The 15809-nt window shown below is 57.2% G+C and overlaps 1 protein-coding gene across 3 annotated transcripts in view; it reads right to left on the bottom strand.

Annotated features, from left to right (window-relative positions):
• The window catches only part of LOC119093970 (protein amalgam), a 49060-nt gene that overhangs the window by 16860 nt on the left and 16391 nt on the right, over nt 1-15809 (bottom strand). For all 3 annotated transcript variants that reach the window (XM_037217003.1, XM_037217004.1, XM_037217005.1), the window contains exons 2-4: nt 1944-2096; nt 945-1154; nt 69-187 (exon numbers count right to left, since the gene is read on the bottom strand). In XM_037217003.1, the coding sequence (XP_037072898.1) occupies nt 69-187; nt 945-1154; nt 1944-2096 (482 nt within the window). The remainder of the gene's footprint in view (nt 1-68; nt 188-944; nt 1155-1943; nt 2097-15809) is intronic.

Below are 15809 nucleotides of genomic sequence, written 5' to 3'. Positions count from 1 at the left end.
ACCAGGAGACGAGGGACTGACGCCACTCACCAGTTTGGACCGGGGGACGAGGGACTGACACCACTCACCAGTTTGGACCAAGAGACGGTGGGACGCGGTACGCCATCCGCCTGGCACACCAGCTCGAAACTGTCCCCCTCCGGCACCTGGAAGTGGTCCCTGTCCATCGGGTGCAGCTTGGCCGGTCCTGCGGAGCATGGCACATTTAATAGCCGCGGAGTATTCAGCACGGTGCAGAAGGATAAAGGTGTTGGCTGGACAAAGAGACGCATGCAACACTTCGGTCGTCAGGTCTCACGCAACGCCACCCGAAAAGGCAATATCAACCAACAGCATTCATACATACTTGAAATAGTATGAATGCTGACAAGTGGGATGGCCTATCAAATTTGAAAAATTCAACTAGCACGAACTATGCACTATTTCAAACATTGCCGCATCACTGTATGGTTCCTTTCCTTGTCCTTTGAGCCCGACAGCATGCATCAGTTGCACAAAGAGGCAGATTGCATAAGCTTGACAGGCCGAAGAAATTGAACGGCCAGACGGTCCACCCCCAGCTGCAAATCGCTTTGCACGCGCGGGCACACAACGAGCCCGGATGACAAGATGATGATAAGCTGATGATTCGGAGACGATTACTTTGCTTGGCCCGTGACAAAACTGTCACGCGGCACGTTAGCGGCATTACAGCAGCTCATTGAAACGAGACCCGCTTCGTCCGCATCACAGCCTGGTCACAGGGACAGCCCAGCGACAGGCGCCCGCCCAGCCTCGCTACCGGGGTCATCTGGAGACGAGCGATGAATATAGCCGGTATGCAAACTGAGAACGTAGGAGGGGACATACAAAAATATTTATCGGCGCTGTCGCTTCACAGAGGGGCCGGAATATCGGTAGGTAAGGAGCCGCCGACCACATCCGAGCTGCACCACGTGACTTACTCTGCACGGTGACGGTGTGATGCAGCTCCAGCGGGTCCGGGTACAGCGTCAACGCGCACACGTACGTGCCGTTATCCTCAGCTTTGACACCTTCGATGAGGAGCTCGTTGTTGTTGCCCAGCTTTATTCGATTGTCCACGGACATCTTGATCACGTCCGTGAACAGTATCATGCTTGGCAGCTTCTTCCATAGTACGACGACGTCAGAAACTGAAACGAGGTACGCATGCTGTCTGTCGGGTATCGTGTACAAGGACTCGGACCACCCTATAACAAAGATCATGCATTATGTCTTCAAAGACGTTCATTATCTTTGTATTAAACATTGCTATAATGCTAGTGAAGCTACCTTAAAACGTATTGAGCAATATCGGCAGTTGCAGGTAATTATGCGGGCTTAAGACCAGCCAGCACCAGCTATGTGTGCATTATTTATACTGTGGGAGGGAAACGTCCCATTATCTATATGTTAAATAATTTAAAGATGCAAACCGTACTTTATGTAATACATTATAACTCTCCTTAATCACTACTTCTGTTGCTCTTTTGTCATTCAGGCTCCGATCATGCACCTTCCAGCTATGTCCTTCATTTAGAGTAGCATCGGTAGGTACAACCAATTGCGTCTTATGAAGAGCAGGCACCTGCACTAACCTAGATAGATATTATCTTGAAAAAAACCGTTCAATTACATGGATAAGCCTCGCAATTTCTTTACAATTCATTCTTATCACGCAGCAGCCTTGCAAAATGCTCTTATACAGAGCCCCAAATACATTTCAGAGCATTGCAAACCGCTCGTATTTGTATTGCGAACCTCTCGTCGAGCTTCGAAGACATATCTTTTAGATGCGCCTATCGGCGTGTTCCCTTTTTCTGTTAGAAAGCGGGCAGCCGTTGACCCACCTGTGCCCTCCCACTGGCAGGATAGCCGCTTACCCACTTGTGCCCCGCTGACCCACCTGTGCCCTCCCACCGGTGGAGCAACCGCTGACCCACCTGTGCCCTCCCACTGGCAGGGCAGCCGGACGTTGTCACCCTCCTGGACTGTCAGCTGCTGTGAGCTGGAGGTGATCTGTACGTCCAGAGGGTAGAGAGCCTGCTCCTCCGGGTACACCAGCTGCTCGTCCTCAGCCAGCTGCGACGCGCCCCCTGCCAAGCAACGGAGCACAGGTCAGCACGGAAACAGGCGAGCACAGCAGATGGAGCACACGTAGGTGAACACAGACTGACATTGCACGTGTAAGACATAGACAAACTACACAGAAAAGAGCACAAAGACTGAGAATCGGAGCGGAAAATAGAAGGACCACATGTGGAAAGCAGACGGAAAGATCGTGGCAATGGAATACGCGGGTGAATGACGCGGTTGACATTCGTGGCTTCTCTTATTTTTCAAAAATGGCATTCTGGTGAGTCTTGGTTATAATGCGACCACATCCACTCAGCTTTGAAATCATTTCCGGCATATGCAATTATTTCACATACATGCACTTGCCTCACTTACGTATTTGTCACTTTCACATGCGAGCGGCCCTGGACTGATTGATGTGTTCTACATAATGACTACCCGTAAGTGGAACACTGCTCTGTTCGTGATCAGCTGAATGAGCCCATACATGCACATGATGAGTAAGAATGTACCCAAATATTGATACAGTCTGTAGAAGGTTGCTGATTTTAGATGTGGGTACTACTCATAGCCATATATCTTTATGCACGTGTTTAGTATGCATTACTGATGCTGTGGATGTCTTTCGTTTCACTTCTATTATTTGCCTGTCCCCTGCTTCAATTTAAATGAGTTCAAACACCGCCGGACCCACTGCGGCGGCTCTCCACCACAGCTTCCCATCGATCTCTTTTTTTCTTTGGATTGTTTAGAAGGTACCGCTCCGGCATGGGAAAACCCCGAGTGAGATCTCTCCCGCCACGGCTCGAGGACATGCATCCGTCGTCGATCGAAAACCTTATCACATAAACCCCGCACAGCAAATAAACACGGATCAGACATAACTGAACCAAGCCGTGCTCGTGATTCCAGAGTGAGTCCACACTTCAGTAAACATTCGAGAGCTGCCTTCATTTAGCCGGGACCTTGAAGAGGTCGCTGTAAAATTCAGAGACGTTGGAGAAGCGTGTTTGTATTAGCACTAGGCGACGAATGACGCGGGACGGGGACGCAAATCTGATGATCCGTCCCGATGGATAAGACACTCGGAAGAAGCGGAAGTAGGGAAGACGCTTGCGACTCTACCCTAGTCACGACGCCAAAGTCATGTGAGGTTGTTTTTTCCTATGCAGCCCCTTGCAGGGACTTTTCAAAGGAACCAATAACGGCTCCACTGACGGAAAACTGTTAAGCCATTGAAAGCTCGTTTCAAGTTTATGACTGCTTCATAAAACCAGGCCTGGCTGATGGCAGTTCCAATTTCAACACGCCTGCACGACTTATCCCCAGACCTCCGCTGGACACCTGCACTGGACGGTGCGAGTGCGACCGACCCGACTATAATAGACGGTCTGGCAGGCCCCCAACGGCAACACGTGCGGCCGTCTGTATTTTAATATAGTGCCGGGCCTGGTGCCGGCCTGGCCGCGGCCGGCCGCCGCTCTGAAGCGGCTCGGGGTCCACATATCACGCCACAGGCGCGTCCCAGCACCTCTGACTAACGAGCCGTCTACCAGCCCGGCCAGCCGGCAGCCTGCAAGCGTCAGGTGCGGAATTAAAGAAAAACAGACAAAACGGATTATACGTTTGGAAGACCCAAAGGAACAGTGTAACAATTTTTTCAAACGGCGGAAGGTTGTATACTGCCATTTTAGTAATAATAAAGCAGGAAGACATCACCTTATAACGTGCACATAGTCTTACAACACCATGCACTTATGGTGTATCTCTAACGTCTTGCAGTGAGCAAAAAAACCTCTACCTCACAAAGAATATTCCGTCATCCGCAAAAATAGCCATAAGGTCATTAGTGTTCCAGGCCCTTACGTCGGTTGCGCATCAGCCAAATACGTTGGTCGTTCTTCTGATAAAACTCTAGCAAAAATGTACCGAAAGAAAATGTGCCGCATCTTAAGATATAGCAATCATCAACGATGATGAAATAAGCTCACTTGTAACTACTGATATATACATACATATATATATATATATATATATATATATATATATATATATGTATAGATGTATATATATAGATATATATAGATATACATATATATATATATATATATATATATATATTTGATACAATATAACAACCGTGTCATCATAATTATATTAACAGTCTTCCTGAAATAGTTTGTGCAATCTTCGCAGGCGTGTAGCTCAGAAACCAGAAGGCCTTAAGTCTTAAGAAGGGCAGGTCTGTGACCTGCAGCGAGTGATCTCCAAGGAAGCTTTTCAGTCCAAAACCCCGTACAAATGTGCAGCAATCCCTTTTAATAATGGCGAATCCCACATCACATCTTTGATTTTTGATAGCTTGGACCTCCACATAAAATGGGTGCTGCATACTGCGAATAGGTTTGGTCAAGCGCTTAGCACATTTCTGGATTTAAAAAGATCTTTAATGCTTATTCCCTTGCATTCTGGACCAAAAGAAAGGTTTGGACGGACGGCTTTTGGAGGGTTGTTCTCTCGCGATCGTTCATCAACACTGCTTGCTAGACGCGGCAGCCGCAGGTGGCCGTACATCAGCCGCCGATCAGGCCCAGCTGAGGCCGTCCGCTCCGGTAACCCGTCAACACGGACGGCCACTGCGCCACGGCAGCCGGCCGGCCCGCCCGCGGCGGTGGCCCCGGCCGATCCGCCGCCTCTGGCAAGGGCAGAAGAGCAGACCCGAACGCTGCGGCTGCGGCTGCGGCGTCACCGCAGGCTGGCGGAGACGCTGCTGACGCCGGCGTGGCCTGCCTCGCGCCGAGACGAGCCGTCCACGGCAGCGGCATAGCGCGCCGGGACGAGCCGCCTATGCCAGCGGCACAGCGCGCCGGGACGAGCCGTCCACGGCAGCGGCACAGCGCGCCGGGACGAGCCGTCCACGGCAGCGGGACAGCGCGCCGGGACGAGCCGTCCACGGCAGCAACACAGGACGCCGGGACGAGCCGTCCACGGCAGCGGCACAGCGCGCCGGGACGAGCCGTCCACGGCAGCGGCACAGCGCGCCGGGACGAGCCGTCCACGGCAGCAACACAGGACGCCGGGACGAGCCGTCCACGGCAGCGGCACAGCGCGCCGGGACGAGCCGTCCACGGCAGCGGCACAGGACGCCGGGACGAGCCGTCCACGGCAGCGGCACAGCGCGCCGAGACGAGCCGTCCCCGGACGCGCGGCGGCGTCGCGCGGAAGCGCTGTGATTTACGACGCCGTTGGCGTCTGGACGGGTCGCCGCGCTCGCCCGGGACGCGCAGCCGGAACGAGAGGGCAGCGGCTGAGCACGACTGAAGGGGGGGGGGGGGTGGGCACCGTCAGCTGTGTGGCACCTGCGGTGTGACATACGTGCACCGCGCCGCTGCACGCAGGCTCCACGCCGTGTCTTAACGTGCGGCTGCTGCGTGGGAAATCCACCCGAGCTGAGGTGCAGCCGCAGAGAAAGAGCGGAAGACGCGTGGACGCACTGGTGCGCTCCCGTGAGCGGATGTCACCGGCGCCGTGGGCGGGCTCCGGGTCTGTCCGAGCCAGGCGGACGCGACGGCCGATCGCATCCGACGGGCGCGCCTGCTGTCGCCAGATCGGCTTCTGATTGGTGAAAAGATCCGCACGGCAGAGACTGAGAAGTCGAGATGAAACGGCATTTCTTAATCGTGTGCTAGCTAGCAACCAACTAGGAAAATATTTCGATGCCATAGAGTGTGAAATAATACAAATCTTAAAAAGCGCTAGGACAAGCGGTTCTTGTCAATAATTACACGCCATAATGACACAGCACGAATAATGTACGTCGCCACGAAAAGGGCTCGTTTCACCAAAATAAAACACGTTCAGTTCAGAAGTAAGCGTCTGATGCTTCAATAGGCACATCATAAGCTACCTGTTCACTTGCTCATCAACCCACCATTCACAGGCAGAGTTCTTTATCTATGAGATTCTTAGAATTCAGTCCTATTCAATCCAATTTTAGGCCATTTGGAATTTTACAATCCACACGCTGATCTACGCACTCACAAAATTCAAATCTGATCTGGTAACGCCTCTCACAATTAGGATACATCCTGACACAATCGTGTCAATGTGTCATAGTTCAGCCACCTTTAACATGTCCTTAAATCGACATTAAGGTCTTTAATCCGCTCCAAGCCACTTGTTTGTCATTTGTCAAAACCAGTCAAATTCTTATCCGTGTCATTCATCATTCATCATCTCAATCCATGCACTTATCCCATCTATATCCCATCCTACTATCCCATCCCTGCAAGGATCTGCCGGGGCTTAAGATACCGCATAGGGGTAAATACCCTTCGAATCACTATCACATCGCAACAGATCACAACGCGGGGAGTGAGGCAGCAAACAGCCCCTGAACATTCTGAGCTTCTGTCCACTTGATGTCAAGTGCCTGACGGCGATCAGGGATGTCGTTGAGATCGCGGGCGACACATGCAATGAGCTCATCTCGGCACCTTCAACATGCAGATATCGCTGAAGGGAGCACTCTGCCTCATCCATTTATGGATTTCGCCCAACCAATGTGCCGTTCCGAGACCAATGATAAGGATCAACGCTGGTTGAAAGTCACAATGCAAATGCGGCTCCCAGGAAGCAGGTGCTGACAATGCGAATAGGTCTGTTGGCAAGGCGACAGATCCACATTAAGTACGCACGGTCGCCTCCTTCCCCGCTCTTCGAGCCGCAGTGACTGAGGGCCGGCTTTCCCGCTCCACCAGTGTTCAGCACCACTCTTCACTTGCTGGGTGCCAACGACGGGGCGGCGGCCACGGTGCCCTGCACTGCTCTCCAGCATCCCGCCACAGTGACCGAGTCTCGGTTTCAGTGCTCACCACCACTCTTCGGTCTCCATCATCCCACCACAGCGGCGGCGCCCCGGTACCAGTGCTCACCACCTCTCCGGTCTCCACCTCCCACCACAGCGGCGGAGCCTCGGTGTCAGTGCTCACCACCACTCTTCGGTCTCCAGCATCCCACCACAGCGGCGGAGCCCCGGTACCAGTGCTCACCACCACTCTCCAGTCTCAAGCATCCCACCACAGTGACCGAGCCTCGGTACCAGCGCTCACCACCACTCTTCGGTCTCCACCATCCCACCACAGTGACCGAGCCTCGGTATCAGTGCTCACCACCACTCTTCGGTCTCCACCATCCCACCACAGCGGCGGAGCCTCGGTACCAGTGCTCACCACCTCTCCGGTCTCCACCATCCCACCACAGCGGCGGAGCCTCGGTGTCAGTGCTCGCCACCACTCTCCAGCCTCAAGCATCCCACCACAGTGACCGAGCCTCGGTATCAGTGCTCACCACCTCTCCGGTCTCCAGCATCCCATCACAACGGCTGAGCCTCGGTGTCAGTGCTCACCACCACTCTCCAGCCTCAAGCATCCCACCACAGTGACCGAGCCTCGGTATCAGTGCTCACCACCACTCTTCGGTCTCCACCATCCCACCACAGCGGCGGAGCCTCAGTACTAGTGCTCACCACCTCTCCGGTCTCCAGCATCTCATCACAACGGCTGAGCCTCGGTGTAAGTACTCACCACCACTCTCCAGTCTCAAGCATCCCACCACAGCGGCGGAGCCTCGGTATCAGTCGTCACCACCTCTCCGGTCTCCACCATTCCACCACAGCGGCGGAGCCTCGGTGTCAGTGCTCACCACCACTCACCAGTCTCAAGCATCCCACCACCGTGACCGAGCCTCGGTATCAGTGCTCACCACCTCTCCGGTCTCCAGCATCCCATCACAACGGCCGAGCCTCGGTGTCAGTGCTCACCACCACTCCCCAGTCTCAAGCATCCCACCACAGTGACCGAGCCTCGGTGTCAGTGCTCACTACCAGTCTTTAGTCTCCAGCATCTCCAGCCTCGCCGAATCGAACCTTGGTGCCACTGCTCACCACCTCTCTCCAGTCTCCAGCATCTCCGGCCCCATATCGAACCTCGGCGCCGGCCGAGCGGCTGGTGCTCGCCACCCCTGCTCTGTTTACAGCGGCGAGTGGCGGCGCGTGACCCCCCAAACGGCCGGCGGCAGTCGGGCGGCGCCGGGCCCGCCGACGCGGCTATCCCCGGAGCGGCTTCCGCGGCCTGCTCGCCTCCCGGCCGCCGCATACATGAATGTCGGGGCGACCCAAGCAGCCGGTCACGAGACCTGTTGATCGGGCTCGGGAGCGGCGCGTGACCGACCTGGCCGGCCCCCGCCGCGCCGGCGCGCCGCCCTGCCACGGCCTCCAGCTGGGGCGTCGGCCCGCGGACACTCACGGCTCGAATCGGCCCGACGGATCTCATGCAGCACCTCTTCGCGGACCGCTCAGCGCGTCAGGCCGTTCGCAGCCGGGGTGCAGTGGCGGAATCTCCGGTTTGATTTGGTTTTCTCCTGTACAATGACTGGATTTCCTCGCGCGTTGTTGTGTGCATTGAGCCGCTGTTCACTATCCGTAAAAGGTTAAGTCCGCGACGAGATGAGATCGAAAGTACCGCAAATGAAATCAACATCATACGCATCTGTGAATTTTTCGGCGCTACCTCGGCCGCCAGCTGATGGCAATACCGGTGTTGGTGCAGGTCTTTCAACATTCCTTATTGTGTCACACCACACCGTCAACATCTCCGCTCGGCTGCCCAGCTGCCTCAGCATGAGCCCTTCTGTCAGAGGACCGACCCTCCTCGCCACGTGCGTCTGGTGACGTATGGCCGGCCGGCCTCTCCGGCGGCACGTGCCGTCCGCCGCGAGCCAGGGAGGCCCGAGCGACCCGCGCCGGCTCGCCGCCTGTTTCCACATTCGTCTCCGGCCTGAATGCGAATGACTCGCCGCACTGACGGACCGGTCCAGACTAACAGGCCGGCGCCCACGACCCGGCTTGTGCCGGCGCGCACGTGCGAGCTGCCACGGACCCTTCCCCTCCCCACCGCTGTCGACGCGGTGACACGGCCGCGGCTCAGGTCAACAGCGGACCTGCGAGCCGAACATTGCCGGCTGACCCACAAACTGCGGAGCACAGCTGTTGTTTGGCAGAGCGGAAAGGCGCGACCGCTGACGACCCCATCCGGCTATGAAAGGGGCACTGTCACATGCCTCGTGGCCGCGCACGTGGCATGGGGAAGCGGCTGGTGCGCGGCCGTCCGTCGGCTCTGACGTCCGTAGGTGCTCCTGCGACAGAGACGGACGCGACACCGTCCCAGCCGCGCGCAGTTGAGCACAAATAGGCCTGCTGTAAACATGTCGCTAACGACCAGACACAGTCGGCATCTTTCTAACTGGAATCTTGTGCCGCACAACTGTTGTATTTGTCGTTGGACCGGGGCCAGGCAGTGTGTAAGGCGGTTGGTGGTTAACGATTTCTGCAAAATTAGGCCACTCCCATTGGAAATCGCGCTTCATCGCAGCCGACGTCTTCGTGATCATTTTTTTCATACAGATCGGACAATGACATACGCCTCAGCCCCGACCAGACTAACATCCGCATAATATACCAATGAGTTGCACCTTGTTAGCGAAAGATGAGCGTCAACAGAATCAAAGCAAACACATTGCTTTGTTTTTGTCTCTCCGTACATTATGGTATGGAATGCACGGTGAACATCTCCATGCTGACCCCATTCAAAGAAGCAAATAACCTATCGACTGTTATGCTCTGAGTGCCCAGACCCATGGACACTTAAAGTCACTCCATGCCGTTATTTTTGACAAACATCCTGCCCACGCAACTGTAACTCCTCAACAGCTGATTACAACGGCCACAACCTCAGCCGCAGGGAACGACAATGGCCCGCTTTGGCCTAACAGGAGGGTTGTAATTACTCTGACCGGGGACGCCAATAGGTTCGCTGGTACGCAAATAGTCGGCGGCGGGGAGAGCGGACGCACGTGTTTGTTTGTAGGCACTGTTTGTTTTGTCTTTCGGCGGCTGGCCCGGGGAGCACTGAGGATTCGTCCCGGGAACAATGAGGAGTCGTCCCGGGAACAATGAGGAGTCGTCCCGGGAGCAATGAGGAGTCGTCCCGGGAAACAATGAGGAGTCGTCCCGGGGAACAATGAGGAGTCGTCCCGGGGAGTACTGGGAGGCCGTCGCGGGAGCACTGAGCAGCCATCCCGAAGAGCACTGAGGAGCTGTCCTCCCGGGGAAGCACTGAGCAACCGTCCCCGGCCGGGTGTTCGTCTGCAACATATCTAGGGGAGAGGAGTGCCGCCCGCTGGGGTGCGGAGTGTGATCCGCGAAAGAAGAGTGTCGTCTACTGAGGAGCGGAGTGTGGTCCGCGGGGGCGGGGTGTGGTCCGCGAGAGAGGAGTATGGTCCGCGGGGGTTGGAGTGTGGTCCGCGAGAGAGGAGTATGTTTCGCGGGGAACGGGGTGTGGTCCACGGGGAGAGGAGTGCGGTCCGCGAGAGAGGAGTGTCGTCCACTGAGGAGCGGAGTGTGGTCCGCGGGGGGGGGGGCGGAGTGTGGTCCGCGGGGAGAGGAGTGCGGTCCGCGAGAGAGGAGTGTCGTCCACTGAGGAGCGGAGTGTGGTCCGCGAGACAGAAGTGTCGCCCGTGGGGGAGCGGAGCGTTGTGGAGCAGTGTGCACTGGTCGCGGTCGGCTGTCCTGAGCGCGCCCTGAGCGTCTGACTGGTCTGTGCAGCCGGCCTCATTTGTCGGGGTGATGCCGTAGTGCGAGTTATCGCCTGACCAGCAGCCCGGCACCATCTGACGGGCTGCGGCCCCTCAAGGTCGGGTCAGTCACGAGCACGAGAGACATGGCCATCCCCGGTCGTTAGTGGACCGTCGACAGCGCTGCGGAGGTCGCCCTCTGGTTATGGCGGTAATCAGCGGGCTGCAACGGTGTCAGCTATCCCACGAATGGGATTGATCAATTAATATTGAATAAGTGCGGTCGTTTCGCAACATTGCGAAATGTCATCGGAATGGCATATGTAGGTCACGTAAGCACCAGCACGACGGACACAAATCGGTTGCGCCAACTTTTGGGGCCCTGGTTTACCGGGTGCCTTGGAATGTTCTGCCATGACGTTCACAGAGCGTGTGCGGTAGCCCGTAAATTACGTTAAGAATTTTTGGCTATCTCCAACCCTTTTTCCCCCTGGTTACGCATTGGTAGCCAGTTACGCTGGTGACGCATTGGTTCCACTGGGTTGCCCCTTACCTGGTTACCCTCCGTTATGCACAACGTATTAAAAAGTAACGCCTACGTGTGGCCGCTAAGTGAGCTGGAGTTGCGAGACAAATTACCGGCGCATTCCGTGTTATGCGAGAAAGCCAACGGCATCCATCTCCAAGGTCTTAATCATGATTTTTCGTCACACTAGAACATAACGCGACTCTATCCAAAACCTCCTCGCCACACTCAGTTACGTTTCCATTTTGCATTATCCCCCTCTCCTCTTCCATGCGTATCGGAGTTAATGGCCGAGCACTGCTCGGGTAACCCTGTGTTGACGCAAATCAACGCACCGAGTGCTCGCTCTAAAATCATGACAATTTCAATTTAGCCGTGGACACCTGTACCTGTACCTGGACACCATGTATTGCACTTTTTACACCAGTCCTTCCCAATTTTCCGGAGGGAGGAAAAACCGTATGTGAACAACATTAGCCAAATGTTTGTCTTGCATTAACACAGTTATTACTACCATCCAGATTTTCCTGTAGATCCATAATGCGCCTTCTTTCTCTACTCCTTCAATGATGTAGCACGAGATGCTCTGCAATTACAGCAGACAAGTCCGAGGTCAAATGTAACAATCAATATCATTCCAAAGACAGGAGTGATATCAAGCACCAGTTTCATCCTAGTATTTGCCATGGACGAAGAACGCACGGCTCCTTCCTACGCTGTGCGAGGCTTCAAAACCGACTGCTTTTCCGCAGCAATCCCGGAAATGGTGTCACAGTTCGTGCCAGTGCCTCCCAAGTCATTCCACTAACGAGTGGCTCCAGGTCCGCCCACACTCAGGAGGATAATCAAACCTCTCTGATTCTCCTCAAACGGACTCATGGGCGCTCGAAGCCTCCCGCGGCCCTCTTCATGAACGGAGGAGGGAGGGGAGCCTTTCATGAGTTGTGAAAGCTCATTTGACTCTCCGAACACGGGCACGCCCACTCAAAGTACGGGGACTAGCAGCCGTCCGTGCCATGCCAGTCCTGAGCCGTCCCGAGAAGAGAGAGAGAGAGAGAGAGAGAGAGAGAGAGAGAGAGAGAGGAGAGAGAGAGAGAGAGAGAGAGAGAGAGAGAGAGAGAGAGAGAGAGAGGGGGGGGGGAAGCACTGGAGAGGCAGAGTCCAGCCAGGTCCGAGAGGGTGAGCTGGAGCGGAAGCTGCCGCTGGTACCCGGCGGCCGGCGGCCGGCGGGCGGTGTCGTATTTCAGGGGCGGCAGCGGTGCTCCTCCCACGGGCCGTCGGCGGCGGCACGAGAGACGGCAGTAAAGCGCGGCCCATTACCATCACACTGGCCAGGTGCTGCCGCCGCGGCGCCGCCGTGCAGCGGCACCTGACCTCGGCCGCCGGGGTCAGCCGGGCGGGCCGGGCCGCCGCGACCCTGCCCCCCGCCGGTCGGCGAAACACCGCCCGGCCGCCGCTATCGCACCGGCCGGGCATTGTCCGGCAGCGGCGGCGGCCGCGGGTCGCAGGGGTCGACTCTGCCCAGCGCTGACGCGGCTCCAGCTCGGTCGTGACTCATCACGCAGACCGACCATCAGACGAGCAGCGCGTACTCTTGGGCCGCTCGCACCCCGGGATTAGCGCCGCGTTCTGCTCCTCGTAGCCGGCGACGCAGCGGGACCTCGGCCGTTTGCCGCCCGCTGCGCCCGACCATGGTTTTTGTCACGGGGCTCTGTGCAACCAGTGCTGCACACTTCACCCGGTGCATCGGGCACGAGGACGAGGAAGCGAAGTGTGCAGACGCAGCACGATGAGCCGTGATCGTCGACGTCTTTTTACTCTGCTGGGACTGAGTGCGACGGGTCGTCTGCCATCCCTCAGATGGGCTAGAGATGGTCCGAACGGACGTGAGGTATGTCTGACCTGGAGGGAGGGCCTGTATATACACGGAATTTCGCTCGCTGCCTCCAAACGCAAAGAATCACGCATCATCATCGTGCCAGGTACCGTGCCCAGCAGCCAGTACAACAGCGACTGCCTCGATTTGTGCGGTGTCTCGGGCTCCGTCGTCCGCGGACTCGTCCCCGACGACGGCCGCCGAACGGGACCGTCGTCCGGCGCCGGCCGCCGTCTCCAGCCCCGCTCTCCGGGTCGCAAGGTATGCCAAGCGCGCCGCTCTGGCTCGGCCGCCCCGTATCCGGCACGCACCGTCGCGCCTATCATGCGTCTCACGTTTTTACAAGGGCTAGCCGCTCAGCGACGGCGCAGAAAAAGACGGCGGCGTGCCGGCGTCACCTGTGCGGCCCCGGTTTCGTTGCGGTGCGTGACAGATGACACGACCGCCGCCCCCGCAGCTCGTCCCCAAGCGCCGAGGCGCCGCGCCTCGGCGCTCAACGTCTGGTGCGATGGGGCGGCGCCGCGTGGGGAGGGGGGGGGGGGGAGCGCGTGCGGCTGGCGCGTCTGCAGCCCAGGACCGGACGGACGGCGACCCGTCCAATCAGCGTCATGACGTGACCTTCAGGACGCGTGTTCTGGCGTCGACCGACGGCGGCGGCGCGGCCGGGGCGTGCCGGAGTCTGCCTCCGTCGAGCCGGGAGCAGCGCGGCGCGGCGCGGCTGCCAGCAGAAGGGATGGCCGGGCACGCCGCCAGTACTGGCCTGGGCCAGGACCGGCTCCAGCCGCTTACAAGGCGATAGGTGGCAATCAACGCCACCGGGCAGGCGTCGAGTCTGCACACCACATCAGCTTACCGATGGGTGACAGTGGCAGCACCGCCAACGGGAGATAGAGGTGGAGGTTCGGCGTGAGGGACCGCCAGCGGAAAAAAGAGATGGAGGCTCGGCACGAGGGAGCCCCAACAGAAGAAAGAGGTGGAGGCTCGGCACGAGGCGTACTGAGGATGACAGCCCAAGTCCTGTGCACGTCTTCCCTTTGCACGCTTAGTCCCAGGGGCCGTGCGCGGTTTAAAACCACTTAGACAAGACTTCGACGCGAAGAATCTGTTCGGCAAGATGCAGAGGGAGGCCTGGTTTTCCCTGGAGGTGCTCTGGTCTGCAAACTTACACACGAGAGCGGCGTGCGGGATAAACCGTCTCCGCGCACAGCGAGGGCTGACGTAAGTGTTCTGCACGGTTCTCGTGGCGTCCGGGGGTTTCTTGCGCCTGCTCTCCAGCTGCCCATCGGCAATTCTATCTAAATATTTGCACGGTTACGTATTTCGCTTAACACAGCAGATGTAGCTCTGTAAACCTGCTTCGATATCGCTTACCAAAAGGCATGCAGAATGCTTGCTAAATACCGATGGGTTTACCACGGGCTGAGCGAAAACGCATCAGGCCACGTCAAGCTAAGATAAAGGAGCCTCATGAGACAGCGACGTTTCGGCGATCACCGCTGCTGTGACACCGACATCCAAATAAATCAGTTAATGTCACGACCAACAAAAGTCTGGCAGATACCGGCAAATCAGTGGCCACTTGAGTTTGCATAGAACCCGCTGTCCCGGCAGTGTAGACATACCCCGTTAACCCGGCAGTGTAGACATACCTCGCTGGCCCGGCAGTGTGAACATACCTCGCTATCCTGGTAGTGTAGATATACCCCGCTGTCCCGGTAGTATAGACAGTATTGGCGTACCCCGCTGTCCCGGTAGTATAGACATACTCCGCTATCCTGGCAGTGTAAACATACCCCGCCGTCCCGGCAGTGTAGACGAATCCCACCGTCCCGGCGGTATAGACATACCCCGATGCCCCGGCAGTGTAGACATACCCCGATGTCCCGGCAGCGTAGACACACCCCGCTGTCCCGGCAGTGTAGACACACCCCGCTGGCCCGGCAGTGCAGACATGTCCCGCTGACTCGGCGGTATAGACATACCCCGCTGTCCCGGTAGTATAGACATATCCCGCTGTCCCGGTAGCATAGACATTCCCCGCTGTCCCGGTAGTGCAGACATGTTCCGCTGTCCCGGTAGTATAGACATACCCCGCTGTCCCGGTAGTATAGACATATCCCGCTGTCCCGGTAGTATAGACATATCCCGCTGTCCCGGTAGCATAGACATACCCCGCTGTCCCGGCATAGACATACCCCGCTGTCCCGGTGGTAAAGACATACTCCGCTATCCCGGCAGTGTAGACATACCTCGCTGTCCTGGCAGTGGCACCCACCCCGCTGTCCCGGCATCAGGCCTGACAACGGAGCCCACCGCACCGGCAGCGGTCTGGTAAACAGACCCGATGCTTCAACGGTGGGTCAGGTCTGTCGGAGCCTCAGCGGCGGAGTGCGGCCCGTGGTGGCTGCTGTCGATTGACGCCGACGGCTCACGCTGGTAATTAATTGGGTGACGCGGGCTCCGTCCCTCGGGAGATCCGCCGCAGACGGACGGGATACGGCGCACCCCGCGTCCGCCCCAGCTCTAACGACCTGCCATCAGTTCAGACAGCGGCCAGCTGACTGGTCCACCGTCGACTAGCGGACAGCTGATTGGTCCACTGTTGGCCTCACCCGCCGTATGGACTGGTGCCTGAGGAAAGTCGGGCCGTGTCGAGGCGCGCCATTGCTTGGGCATGTGTAAGTTTCACAACTGGGGCAC

This window comes from Pollicipes pollicipes, unplaced genomic scaffold (genome assembly GCF_011947565.3).
Source record: "Pollicipes pollicipes isolate AB1234 unplaced genomic scaffold, Ppol_2.1 Scaffold_4002;HRSCAF=4701_pilon_pilon_pilon, whole genome shotgun sequence".
In the NCBI taxonomy this organism is placed as follows: Eukaryota; Metazoa; Arthropoda; class Thecostraca; order Pollicipedomorpha; family Pollicipedidae; genus Pollicipes; species Pollicipes pollicipes.
Note: the sequence above shows the minus strand (reverse complement) of the source record. Positions and strands in the feature narration are given on the sequence as shown.